Genomic DNA, 13,119 nt, shown 5'->3' on the forward strand with positions numbered 1-13,119 from the left:
TTGGTGAGCGGGACGACACCCCCACCAGGCTGTCAGCCAGGGCAGCGCTCTTTTGACTGACTGGCTGTGTAAGTCTTCATTCCTCAAATTCTCATTTGAACCAGTTACCATCCTTCCTATTCCTTCATGAATTATTTTTGATAAATGATTGCTTTGTGTTTATCTAAGTCGTGTTTTTAACTTTTTAAAAATAACATTTTGATTAAAAAAACCCCAGCATGTTGGTTTTTTATCCTGCTTTTAAAACATTTTAAAAAAATAAATTATATTACTCTCATATGTTCTAATTGTATCTACCTTTAACAATCTATTTTGCAAGATGTACTTAATAATTTATTTTTCAATGTCTTTTTTTAATTCTCATCTGAGGATATGCTTATTGATTTGAGAGAGAGGGAAGGGGGAGAGAGAGAGAGAGGGAGCGAAACATTAATGTGAGAGAGAAACATCATGTCCCCACCTGGGACGGAACCCCCAACCCAGGCATGTGCCCTGATGGGTAATCAAACCTGTGACCTTCTGGGCTATAGAATGATGCTCCGACCAACTGGGCCACACCGGCAGCGCTCAATGTCTTTTTGACTTCCCAGAGCGTACGTGAAACTATTTATTTGAATTAAAAAGTAATATGAGGCTTTTCCAGACAAAAGGTCCAGTTTGGTTGATTGATTTGATATGAAGACTAAATTGGGGTTATATAGCAAATGTTTTCCATAAATCAAATAGCCAAATCCGCTGTTTCAAGGTTTTGACAAAAAAAATTATGTATGCATGCATGTGTGTTACATATATATGTATATATAAAATGTGTGATAAAGGCATTTTATACATAATTATGTTGATAAGGTCATGTTAAAATTAACAATGTTTTTAGTTTCCCAAACCTTCCAATTGTGTTAGGTTAAGCAAGGTTACTATAAATGAAAAAAATAACAGCTACAATTAATATATTTGATAAGTCTTTGTTATATTTGATAACTAACTTATTTGATGTCTTGGTAAAGCTTTCTTAGAATACTTGCCAGAACTGAGAATAACTTTAATGGTTGAATTAAAAAAACAAAATTGTTCTGCAAGTCAGGTGACCTCCAATTCTTTGCTTTAAGCAAATTAGAGGAGAGCTGAATAGATTTGTCAGCAGGTAAATCATTAAAAATAAATAGTGATGATAGATTACTCTATGATTTTGGCTATAACTCAGAAAGAATTCAAAGAATTGATTGAAATTTTTGTATCAAAATGCTTGCTATTCCCATCTCCTAATTTATGTGAACAAGGTTTCTCAGTGCTTACATCTCTAAAAATGAAAAAGAGCATTAAAATTATTTCTGAATTCTGTCCTAAAACCATGGATATAAAAAAAATAATTGCAAAACAAACAAAAGCAACCCACTTATCTCATTAAGAGAGATATTTCTACAAATATTTTATAACAGCTTTTTGAGATATAATTTACGCTCCATGAAGGTCACCCTTTTAAAACAAACAGTTCAGTGATTTTTCCTCTATTCGTAGAGTCATGCAACTATGACCAGTATCTAATTTTAAAACATTTGCATCACCCCGAAAAGAAACCTGTTACCCATTGGAAGTCATTTTCCACTCCTCACTCAACCACTGATCAATCTACTCTGTTTCTAGGGATCTGATCATTCTGGACATCTCATTATAATAGGTGGTCTTTTGTGTCTGGCTTCTTTCGCTTAGCTTAATGTTTTTTAGGTTCATCCATTTCATAGCACACAGATATCAGAATTTCCTTCCTGTTTGAGACTGAATACTATTTCATTGTATGGTCATCCTTTCATCAGGTGATGAACATCTGAGTTGTTTCTCCTTTGGGGCTATTATCAATTATGCTGCTATGAACACTTGTATGCAAGTTATTATGTGAACATATGTTTTCAATTCTCCTGAGTATACACCTAGGATTAGAGTTGCTGAATCACATGGTAATTCTATGCTTAACCTTTTGAGGACCTGCCGAACAGTGTTCCAAAGTGGCTACAACATTTTACATTCCTACCAGCAATACATAAGGGTTTGCGTTTATTTATATCCTTGTCAACACTAATTATTGTTCATCTTTTTTTATTACAGCAATTCTAGTGGGTGTGAATGGAACCTCATTATGGTTTTAATTCACATTTCTCTAATGATTCATGTCAAGTGTCTTTTCATGTGCTTGTTGGTCATTTACATGTCTTCTTTGGAGAAATGTCTATTAAAATATTTTGCCTGTTTAAAAATTGTATTGCTTTTTATCATTGAATTGTAGCAGTTGTTTATAAATTCTGGATACTAGACCCTTATCATCTATATAATTTGCAAATATTCTTTTTCATTCTGTGGATTGTCTTTTCATCTTAAAAAATTTGAGGGGGGCTTCACCACAGTTTTATGACCAGTACTCAGTGGAAAAAACAAAGCTTCGAACTGCGACTTCTGTTTTTTCCTGCTTCTTAGTCCATCCTCTTTTCCTCTGTTCTTTCTTTTAGAATTTCCTACCTTTTTTTTTGAAGCAAAACAAAGTCCTTCTTAGGTTTACTGACACTCTTCAAACTGGGATTTGAATTTTATTTTCATTTTTCTTTATTAACAGAACGCATGACTTTGACCTTTCTTCCCACCAGTTCAGAATTACTTAATTTCAGAGCAAGATGAACAGCATCTGTACTCGCAAGCAGCTCCTAGTCAAACCCTCTGCCAACACCCATCAGCTGGTCTCTCGTGCTCTGAACTGCCATGATGTCCCCACAGTCTCCAAAGCGGTCCTTATCACCAAGTCTCCACAAGGAAGTTCCCTACAAACTCTGTCGCTTGTTTCTAGATGAGGCCTCTGATGCTAGACCAACTCCAGTATGAAATCCATTGGCCGTTTGGGCCCCAATTTCATTCAATGCTCTAGGAGCAGCCCTATCACCCTTAAACACAACATAAGCATTAATATTTTTCTGATCAGGATGAATTTGATGTTTTATTGTGTTCAACTTTGTGGACAGAATTCCCTCTGCTGGAATCACAGAATGAAATCATACAGATTCTACTGGTCCATACGTTTTAAAAAATGACTTGAGCTTCTTATTGCATGTGACAAATTTCCCACAAACACAGTTCTCTTATTCTTTTTTTTAATAAGGTAAGAATTTTTTAAAAATTTATGTTGATTTTAGAGAGAGAGAAAACCATTGATTTGTTGTTCCACTTCTCTGCATTCATTGGTCGATTTGTGTACATGCCCTGATCAGGGATCGAACCCACAATGTTGGTATATTGGGACAACGCTCTAACTGAGTTAGCTGGCTATGCCTTTTCTCTCATTTTTCTTCCTCTTCTTCTTCTTCTTTTTTAAGGAACATGTGTTTTAATGAGGCATCAGGCCAAGGGGGCAGCAGGGCCTGGAGGGGAGACCCCTGGCTCTCTTTTGTCGCTTCATGAGGTCAAATATTTTCCCCAAACCTGAGACAGTCTCAGAGACTTGGTTAGCAGTCTTGTCGATGGTTTCCTGGGTGGATTTGGCGGCCTGGGCCATGGCTTCCTGCCCCGCCTCTGCTGCCTGATCCACCCCTTGTTGCACTGCTGCTCCAGCCGCAGCCACCGCATCCCTGGCAGCCTCTTCCACTTGCTGCTTCAGGTCCTGCAAGCCCTTGCTGGCCATGGCCGCGGGGATCTGCGAGGTCGTCAAGGGTAGTCGAAGATACGGTGTATCTCTGTTCTCTCATTCTTTAATCTCTCTTCTTAGTTGATTTGAATTTTCTTACTTTGATAGACAACTATGTGATATACATTATCAAGTACTTTTTTTTATCTGCTACTTTAACACCAGATTAAGAATTTTTCTTTTCTGCTCTTGAAATTCTGGTGGATTTCCTCTTCTACATCAAATTGCTAGATTGTTTTCTCTGTTTGCCAACTTTTTCTCTGCATCAAAAATTTCTCCTTCGCTTTCACCTTTCGTGCAGGTTTTTGCAAAAGTGATCTTTGAATTTGGTATGCACTTTCTTCCTCCTTACCCTGTTTCCTTTTTGGATGCATTCCTTTCAGGGCCATTTTCCGCCTGAGGCCCTAATTCTAACCCCAACCCCAACCTCAGCCCTAACCCATGGGGATCTGCAGCTCGTGAGCCTACACTTTGGGTTCCCTGAGACTTCCATCCTGAACTCTTAAAAAAATTTTTTTAATTGGGCTCTAATTGACATAAAGTAGTGTAAGCTGACATTTTTTGGTGATGTCTTTGTTTGGTTTTGGTCTCATGATCACATTGCCCTCATAGAATGGGTTGGGGAGTGAGTGTTCCCTTCTTTATTATTTTTGGTGAGAGTTTTGACACTTGGTATGAACTTCCCTTTGAATGTTTGGCGGGGTTCACCAGGGAAGTTGCTTTGGCCTGAGCTTAACTTGTGGCCCCAGTGTTGGCGTCTTTGGCTCCTTCCTCCCGAGGCAGCTGGAGCGCTCACAGAGGGATCCTCGCACTTCCTGCCTCAGGGAATAAGCCCGGGTGCCAGGCTTCTGGACACCGAGTGGAGGCAGGAGGCTGAGGTCATACTGTTCTTCGGTGTGTGAACTTTTCCTTTAAGCCCTGTTTTTCATTGTGGTAGTTTCCTTAGCTGTGCTCGTAGGCCCCCCGGTTTGCTGTTTCCCTAGCACAGTCCTCTGGTCTGCTCAGCAGGTGGGGGTCCGGGGCCTGGCGCACAGAAGGACTGGGAGGGCGAGGCCTCCAGCACTCACTCAGCCTTCAGCCTCTTCTGTTACCGCTCCTCCTTCGCCCCCAGGATCAAAGGAGCCTGGGGCCACCGGCACTTGGGGGATTTCTACAGTGAAAACTGGGTCTCCTCTAAACGTCCCTCCTTTCTCCTTTAGGAATAGAGTTCTAATGGCAAGGGCTTTTTTGTTTTGTTTTGCTTTTAATCCATTGTGTTATAACTACATGTACAGCCGCCAACAATGTTGTTTGCTAGTGTGGGACTCTTCCTCCTTTGTTCCTGTGGTTACACGTCTTCCCCTTTTGTAACCATTTACTGATCTGTAGTGGGGTTTGGCAGGGAGCGAGGTGACCTGTGTGGTCGATCGGCCATCTTAACTGAAGGTCATCATCTTCTGTTTAAGGCTTTGGCTTAAATCTGTTCTTCTCCCTGCACTTTTAGAAGTCTGTCCTCTAAGGCCTAGGGTATGGCATTTCAGATTCTACACAGATTTGGTAACCTTGGCTTACAACGGCAACTTCTAGTTTTCTCACCTCAATATTTGAAGGTGCATATTAGTCAGGATTCCAGATCGCAAATGTCAGAAAGCCAGTGTAACAGGTTTCGACAAAAGAGGGGCTTTACCATTCTCATCTAGAGGGACAGCCTGGGAAGGAGGTTCTCGGGCACTGCCCCTCCCAGCCCTGCTCCAGGCCCACCTCCTGCCAGCTCAGCATTCCCCAAGGGAAAAGGAGTCTCTCTTTCCCCTAGTCTCAACCAAAAGCAAGCGCAGTGGGGGGTGGGGTGGCAGGAGCTCCTCTCAGGACAGAGCACTTGATTGGCTGGCAGGGTGGGTGTCGCCACTGGAGGGAGGGGAAGAGGGTGTTAGCCTCCAAACACCACATGGACTAGGGTGAGGAGGGGTAGTTCCCCAAACAGCATAGCAGTACTGATACCAGAAGAAGGAACAGATGCTGGGCAGGCAAAAGTGACAGGTGTCCACTGCTGGGTAATCACACCAGCCTCAGAGCCATGATGTAAATTAAACCCTTAGCTTATGCCTGGAACCTTAAAACACTAGCTGTTGTTGCAGTTGTGATTATTGTCATTAACAGGGAGACTCTGTGGCTTGCCTTCTTGTCCTTCAGAACTAATTCCCTTGCCAGGGACACAAACAGGCACAGAGCGATGGCACCCCGCGGCCTCCGAGACGCGCAGCTGGCAGGCAGGCTCAGCGAGGCCTCCTGATCGCGTGCTCCTCTCACCAGGTGGGTCTCCTCTCCTCCTCAAGTCAAGGCCCAGTTCATCCCTGCCTCCTCCTCCATGCAGCCTCCCTGCACACCTTGCTGAAAGAACACACGCAGAACAATTTGCCACTTATTAGCACTGTCTGCTCAGATAAATTATTCACTGCTTGGGACCAGGGCCTGGGTCTCACATGCCTTCAATTACACCCCTTCTGTCCCTCCTCCCTCCTCCCAGGCCCGTGGTGCCAGTCTGGTCACACAGCAGGGTCCAGTGAGTGCCAGGCAGCCCCACTGTCTAGCTGGCGCCGAGGCCTGGAGGGCATGGCCCCAGCCCGTGGGGGGGACATTAGATCCTGGGACAGGCGGGCCATCTCTGTCCATAAGGAGTTGAGCTCAGCTGCTAATGCCTGCCCGGCAGAGGCTCTGTGTGCCCCCAATGCCAACCCCCTCAGTTCCTTAGTAAAAGAACTCCAATGTTTTATAACCCCAAATTTAAAAATATAAATCTCGATACTTTAATAGCAGACCTTTAAGGGAACTTTTATTATGAAAAATGTATAATCTATTCAAAAGTAGAGAGAATGGCGCAATGAACGTCCACGTGCCCACCACTCGGCTTCAGCAATTTTTTCCGCATGCTGATCTCATTCCAACAATTACATCCTTCCCCACCGTTGGGTTATTTTGAAACAAATCATATCATGTCATCCATCGATTTGATATGGATTTCTAAAAGACAGTCTTTGAACACACGTACACACATAAAACATAGTACCTTTTCATATCTAAAAAGCAATAACTCCTTTTTTATCACATTGCTCCCCATGTTCAAATTTCCCTAGTTGTCCCACAGTTTTTTTTTAAAAGAGCTGACTTGTTCCAACAAGATCAAAAAACACACGATCCATATGCTGCATCCGTAGAAATCCAATGTTATTCACGGGGACAATGTGTGCAGCTGAGGAAGTGCATGTCCCCACTTCCTGGTGTCTCAGCTTGGCCTAAGAGGTAGACATGGAAGCGTGGAGGAGGCTTCCAAGAAGACTCCTTAAAAGGAGCTGTCAGCTGGGAGAGGGGCACCTTTTATTCGTCCCTCCTTTCTTCTTCCTGCTGCCTGGAATGCAAGATCAGATTTCTGGAGCTCTGGCATCGATCTTGGGCCCTGAGGTGGCCTTGCAAAGCCAAAGGAGGAAAGCAGACGGCAAGAAAGTAGGAAGCTAGTTTCCCACTTCACTGCTATGCCTGTTTTTTATTATCAAATCATGTAAGATTAGGTTCAGTTTTAATAAATAGAAAGCAAAACAAATACTTTTAAAGTAGTGGCTTCGACATGATAGAAATTTCTCTCTCACATACAATAACGCTCGAGGTAAGCAGTTCACGCCAAATACAGTGGTTCCACAGTCATAGAGTATTAGCAGTCTATGGCTGTGGAACTAATTACATCCCAAATGCACAAGCATAGGACCGCAATGAATTACCTAGTCCAGGTTCCGAGGGTCGGGAACCTGGGATTGCTGAGGCCTGGGCTGCAGTCAGTCCTTGCTTGACTGAGTCTGGAGCGGCCACGGGTTTCAGGCTCCGATTCCCAGCCCTGCGGGTCTCTCCACAGGGCAGCTCAGAACGTCCGCTGACTTCCCCCAGAGCCAGAGATTCAAGACAGAGAGAAGGAGCAAGAGAGAGAACTCAGTCTAGGTGGAGCTCGTCTTCCTTCAGACCTAGAAGTGGGCGCCCCTAGGCCTCTTTCATCCTTCCTGCCCTCCCTTTCGTCCGTGGCTCCTGCCGGTGCCCCTGCTCCACACCCTGACCTGCAGCCAGTCTCTCACTGTTCCGCCCTGCCCAGCCCTCGTGCTTCTGAAGAACACTTCGGGTCCCGGCCCAATTCTTTGCCTCCCTCTCCTTTTTATCCGCGCTTGTGCCTCTGATGCCTGATGAGGCCCAAGGCGCCATTCAGCCAGCTCCCTGGCGGCCGCGCCCTCCAGGCCAGCCGGAACCCTGAGGCCCACCCTATTCTGTGTTCTGCCCTCAGGTCCATCCTCACGCCCTGCGCACGCCTGGCCCCTCCCCTTCCCGGGCTGCCGTGGCCCTTCTCCCTTTATCCAGTTCCTTCCCATCCTGCCAGGCCCGGGTGGAGCCCCCCCTCAACCCCTCGCCCCGCTCCAGGAAGCCCCCCCTCCCTGTCTGCGGTGCTTTGGTGACTTTTATTCCTTCGTACCCAAAAGGTCGGCTGGGGAGACAGGATGAAGCCAGTGAGCCACCTGGCTCTCCTCTGGACTCGGCAGGGGCGGGGCTCCACAGGGGGGCACGGTGCGCGGCGGCAAGCCTCTGGCTGTGGCCTCTCTGCGTGGAACTCCCTTTCCGTTGGGGGGCCGGGAGACCCTTCCCCCAGGGTGACTGTGTTGAAGAGGAGGTCTACATCCCTTCTCTCTGGTCCCCACCATTTCTACAGGAGCCTGGCTCCCCCTGGGGCTTTTCTGCCTCCCCCACATGGTGCAGAGAGGCAGGGATGGTTGTGAGACGCAGGCCCGGTGGCCCTCTGGGGTGGCCTTGCTCTGGTCTCCAGCGTCCCGGGCTCCTCTCATTTGCCAGGTCTTGCCTACAGTCTCCCCGGCATTGTGAGGTCCCACCTTGACCTTCCGGCCTACAAGCCTCCGCTTGCTTTAGTAGCCACATCTGTCGCTGACCACCGGGAGCCCGGGGGAGGGCAGTCTGGAGTGGCCCTGGTCAGGCCGGGCTCTCAGAGGGCTGGGATCTCTGGGTGGGGCCGGTTTCCCGGGCTCGGTGTTTGGGTGGCCTTGACGTGTTTTTTTTTTTTTTGTTTTTGTTTTTGTTTTTCCTGGCAAATGCGGGGCGCCACGGGCAGAGCCAAAGGGCCTGGGGTGGGCGCGGTGCCCCGGAGCCTCTGTCTCCGCCCCACAGGGGCTCGGCCAGCGTGGGAGCCGACGGGCCGTCCGGGAGTCCGGGCTGCGGCGTGAGGCCCCGGCGCCCCCTGGTGCCCGAGGCAGGGACGGGCCCCGCAGCGCTGAGGTGGCCGAGGTCGCCGCGCCCTCCGCCGGACCCGCTCCAGGAAGACCCCCGACTTGTGGACGGGTCACTTCTGCCTCCGCGGGGACAGAGTGGAGCCTCAGAGGCTGGGAGCCCCAGTGGCTCGCAGGCTCCGGCCAGCAGCGCACGGCGGGCGCACGGCCGGAGGCGCCCTCACGTGCCGGGGTCACCCTAGGGGACCGGCGACCGCGGCGGCCCCAGAAGGTCTTCCGGTGACCCCAGCCTGCGAGGTCCGCACGCAGGGACAGAACTCTGTGCGCTTCTCGCCTCCCAAACTCGCCCCGGGCTCCGGACTGTGCGCGTGGAAGGCCCGTCTGCCCCAAATCCACGACGATAATCGCTCTTGTGATTTTCTAGAAATTCCTACTCCGCCTGGGAGCTTCCAGGCTGCGCTGCCCAGTAGGTGGCCACGGCCACATGTGGCTGCTGTGCCCTTGAAGAGTAGTGACTGAAGAACCCAATTGCTCATCTTAATTTTAACTAAATTTAAAAGCAAGCAGTGTCATTTTTTCCTGCAACACAGCTTTGTTTTTGGTGGGATTTGCATATCACTTTAAATGTCGAAAACATAACGACCAAGTTGAGATGTGCTGCGTAAAGTACACACCGGATATGAAAGCGCTGATGCAAAAAAAAGAATGTAAAATACTTCATTCATTTTAAAAGTCATTACTCACTGAAGTATTTTGGGCATATTGAGTTAAATAAAACACTGATTTTACCTTTTTAAAAATGCGGCTACTAGAAAGTTTTTAAATTCCTTTTGTAGATGGCATTCTGTTTGGTATTTCTGTTCTAGAAAGTGGGTTGGACTAAACCTGAGTTTTATTTTCTGACTCTACTGCGGGCCTCAGAGGAAATGGGGATCTCTGTGGGGAAAGGCCCTGACCCTCGGCGACCAAGCCCATGTGACGCTTGGGCAGGGGACGAGCCAGGCTCCCAGGGTCAACCCCAGATGGCAGGCTCACAGGGGCTCAGTGCCCACAGCCCTGCGGGGGCCAGGTGGGCACCGGGCTCGGAACAGCGCGCCCGTGAACACTCATCTGTGTCCTGAAGACCTGGGTTCCGCCGCTGCCTGCCCCTCACTGCCTGCCCAAGTCTCTTGGCGCCTCACAAGCAGTTGATGTGAAATGTGGCCACGACTGGGCCACTTCGCCAGGGGCTCCCGGGTCCAGCGTGAGGACCACAGCGTGGAGTCGCCGTCGGCCACGCCGATGGCAGTTCTCTCTGGAGGAGATCATGATGGGGGACTTTCACATTTCTGGAATGCTGACTTGTTACCAGCAGATAATTCTTTTTAGAGGTGCGTCTTTTAAAAGCTTTGTTCCACATGTCAGAGGGCACCGTATATAGGCACCTGATTCATTTGTTTATAGAACTGGGGGGAACAGAATCCGGGCTGAGCCTCTCCAAGGGGGCCACTTGCTCTGCACCGGCTGCCTTGGCTGACAGGGCCCACGGGAAGGGGAGCCGACAGATGTGGAGGCCAAACCCCACGGCTGTCCCGCAGCAACTCTCCAGGTTAACTGGCAAGGACCAGGCAGCCAGAAGGCTGAGTTACTCTCGTAGAAATCCCAAGTCTGTTCCTGCCACCTCAACCACTGGACACCAGGTCCTCGGAGCCAAGTGTCGAGTCCTAAAGGGCTCTGAGGAACCCAGGTCCACAGAAGTGCCAGCCTTCTTCAAAAAGAAACATCCTCCATTACAGACACACACACGCACTCATGCACACGAACCTCACACACACAGCAAGAGGGGGATGCTACTCTGTCCTTCATCCTCCAGCGGTAGACCTTGTCAGAGTAACTCTTCAGTTCCCAGAAGTGCTGGGTGCACACCCTACGACGCAAGGCACTGCAGAGCAGGGTTGGCTCAAGGTGGACTGTTCTGGGCTCATCCAGGGATCTGAGTCCCTCAGAAGCCTGCGAGCTTTTCTCATGTGCAATGTTGCTCAGTCTGTCAGGAGCTTCAGGGCCTCTGCAGGACCAAGGGTTCTGAGAGCCAATTCTTTGCCCTGGTTCTAGGTGGGGAGCAGGCGACATCACGGCCCAGCGTCATGGAAACTCATTCCCGGGGGAGAGAGCAGCCTTCAGAGATGGCAAGAGAATTTAAGGGTGGTGAGAGTTCTGGGGTACCGAGCCCTCCACTTTCATTTCCAGGTGCCCCTTCCCAGGACGGGGGCATGGGCTCAGGCAGGCAGCGGAGCGCCACCCACCTTAGGAAGTGGGGACTGAGGCTAAAGTGAGAGTGGTGCTGTGAGAGATCACCACTGAATGCACAGGGACTCGTCATGGAGTTTTTATTTTTAAAATTTTACTTACTTTTAGAGAGTGGGGAGGGACTGAGAGAGGGAGAGATACATCAACTGGTTGCCTCTCACATGCCTCCAACTGAGGGCTTGGCCTGCAACCCAGGCATGTGCCCTGACTGGGAATTGAACCAGTGACCTTTCAATCTGCAGGTTGGCGCTCAATCCACTGAGCCACACCAGCCAGGACGGTTTTTAATGCAGCTTTGTGATATGATAGATTCTACTCACATGACCCATAGACTTCTTAATTCTCCTTTCAGCTGGAAAATGGGTGCTCCAAACTCCCAAAGCTGTTTCCATTCAAAAACCCTCAACTCAGATCCTGAGACCTTGGTGCTTCTTGGGTTGATGTAATTCTTCTCAGGAAACGTATCCAATATTGTTTCAGAACCCAGATGGAATTGAATCACCAATTGTTAGAGTCAGAACCTACTAGTTCAGGGAACTTTCTTTTACACATGAACCTGAGGCCACACATCTAATGAAAGAGGTGGGACCAGAACTCACAGTGCAGGTTCAGTCCTTTGGTCCGTTACAGCCTTGGCTGAGGGGCTGGTGAGACCACCTGCAAAGAGCCTGTTGAATGTTTTGCCTCTGAGCACTGGGGGCAGCCAGGGTAGCTGGAGGTTTATGTGCCGCAGGAGAGCTTGAGGTTTATTCACACTGGATGTTTCTTAGGAGGCCCACCCTCCTTCTCCCGAGTACCTACAAAGCTGGGCCTACTACGGAGTATATCAGGATGCAGCGAGGGAAAAAAAGGAGTGTGAGGGAAATGAGTAAGAAGAAAACACTGGGGAGTTGGGCGAATGAGAACCTGTGACCAAAGGAACTCGTCCAGTTATCTTAAAGGCCTTCTGACACAATTCAGCCTGAGTATCCTCAGATATACTAGGACAATATCGCCACCTGGTGGCCATTGAGGGCATAAGCTTCAGAAAGGAATGAAAATGCAGCCATACTTCCCTGGTCAGCTCCTGATGCAATACCCCCTGCTCTCCTGTCCCTGGCTGAGGCTGGCACCTGGCACCTGCCACGGGGCGGGGCACCTGTTGAGCAGAATGGCCCCTGGCAGGAAGCCGCACTGCCTGTGACCTCCAGGGCAAGGGGACACCGCTCGGCTCAGAATTAGCTGACAGGGCCTGGAAGGTTCGGGCTAACAGTTACATGGAGTGCTGCCTGCTGACCCGCTTGGGGGGACCTGGGGTCCTTCAGGCTATAGGACTTCATGGAAGAGATGGCTTTTTAAGGTCCTGGTGAAGCCTCATAGCCAGCAGCCACCTGCTGCTCCACAGACGAGGCCCCGTGGTAATTACTGCCTGCTCGTGACACCCCCTTCCCAAGCTAACCCGGTCTGCCTTGTAAGAGCTTCCTAGTCAGAAGGTGGGGGTGGGGAGCCGGCTGCTGCTCAGGAGCCAGATGAATGGTATTTTCAAAAACAGGCTAAGTAATCATGGGGGCTATTATCTCATTCATCAAGGTCCAGCCATTTGCCAAGGTATATACACATTTTATTTAAAAAAGTTTACAGTTTTCATTATACACAACTATTAAGAGGTTATAGTCAGAGGAGGCATTTGTCCTGTTGACAGAAGTGCCCACTAGATCATCACAATGCAAGGAGGACGGTGGACGGCAGGAGACAGGGCGAGGGAAAGAGAAGTGATAAAAAGCTTCGATTTCAATTCAGGGCTGGTAAGTCCCTTTTAACTCTTCAAGTATCACACAATATGTACCAAATACAATCAGCAAATGATGGCCATTTCTTCCCAAGCCCACAGCCAAGACCAGTAGTTGACGAATTAAGAGTCCTGGCCCTTCCTCAGGTGAGCGGGCA

At 48.6% G+C, this 13,119-nt stretch overlaps 1 protein-coding gene and 1 pseudogene across 1 annotated transcript; both read right to left on the bottom strand.

Annotated features, from left to right (window-relative positions):
• Nucleotides 1-2,502: 2,502 nt before the first annotated feature.
• On the bottom strand, nt 2,503-4,050 carry LOC129063235 (RNA-binding protein 34-like; annotated as a pseudogene).
• On the bottom strand, nt 3,365-3,658 carry LOC129062935 (adipogenesis regulatory factor-like). Its single transcript, XM_054563939.1, has one exon. It carries the CDS (start codon nt 3,656-3,658, stop codon nt 3,365-3,367), a length of 294 nt encoding a protein of 97 aa, XP_054419914.1.
• Nucleotides 4,051-13,119: the final 9,069 nt, after the last annotated feature.

The sequence above is a fragment of the Pteronotus mesoamericanus genome, unplaced genomic scaffold (assembly GCF_021234165.1).
Source record: "Pteronotus mesoamericanus isolate MK-2021 breed Mesoamerican mustached bat unplaced genomic scaffold, CSHL_Meso_final scaffold_85, whole genome shotgun sequence".
NCBI classification, from domain to species: Eukaryota; Metazoa; Chordata; class Mammalia; order Chiroptera; family Mormoopidae; genus Pteronotus; species Pteronotus mesoamericanus.

Excerpts from the sequence above, each read along its gene's own strand:
- LOC129062935 (XM_054563939.1), bottom strand. The coding sequence starts at position 3,658 with ATGGCCAGCAAGGGCTTGCAGGACCTGAAGCAGCAAGTGGAAGAGGCT.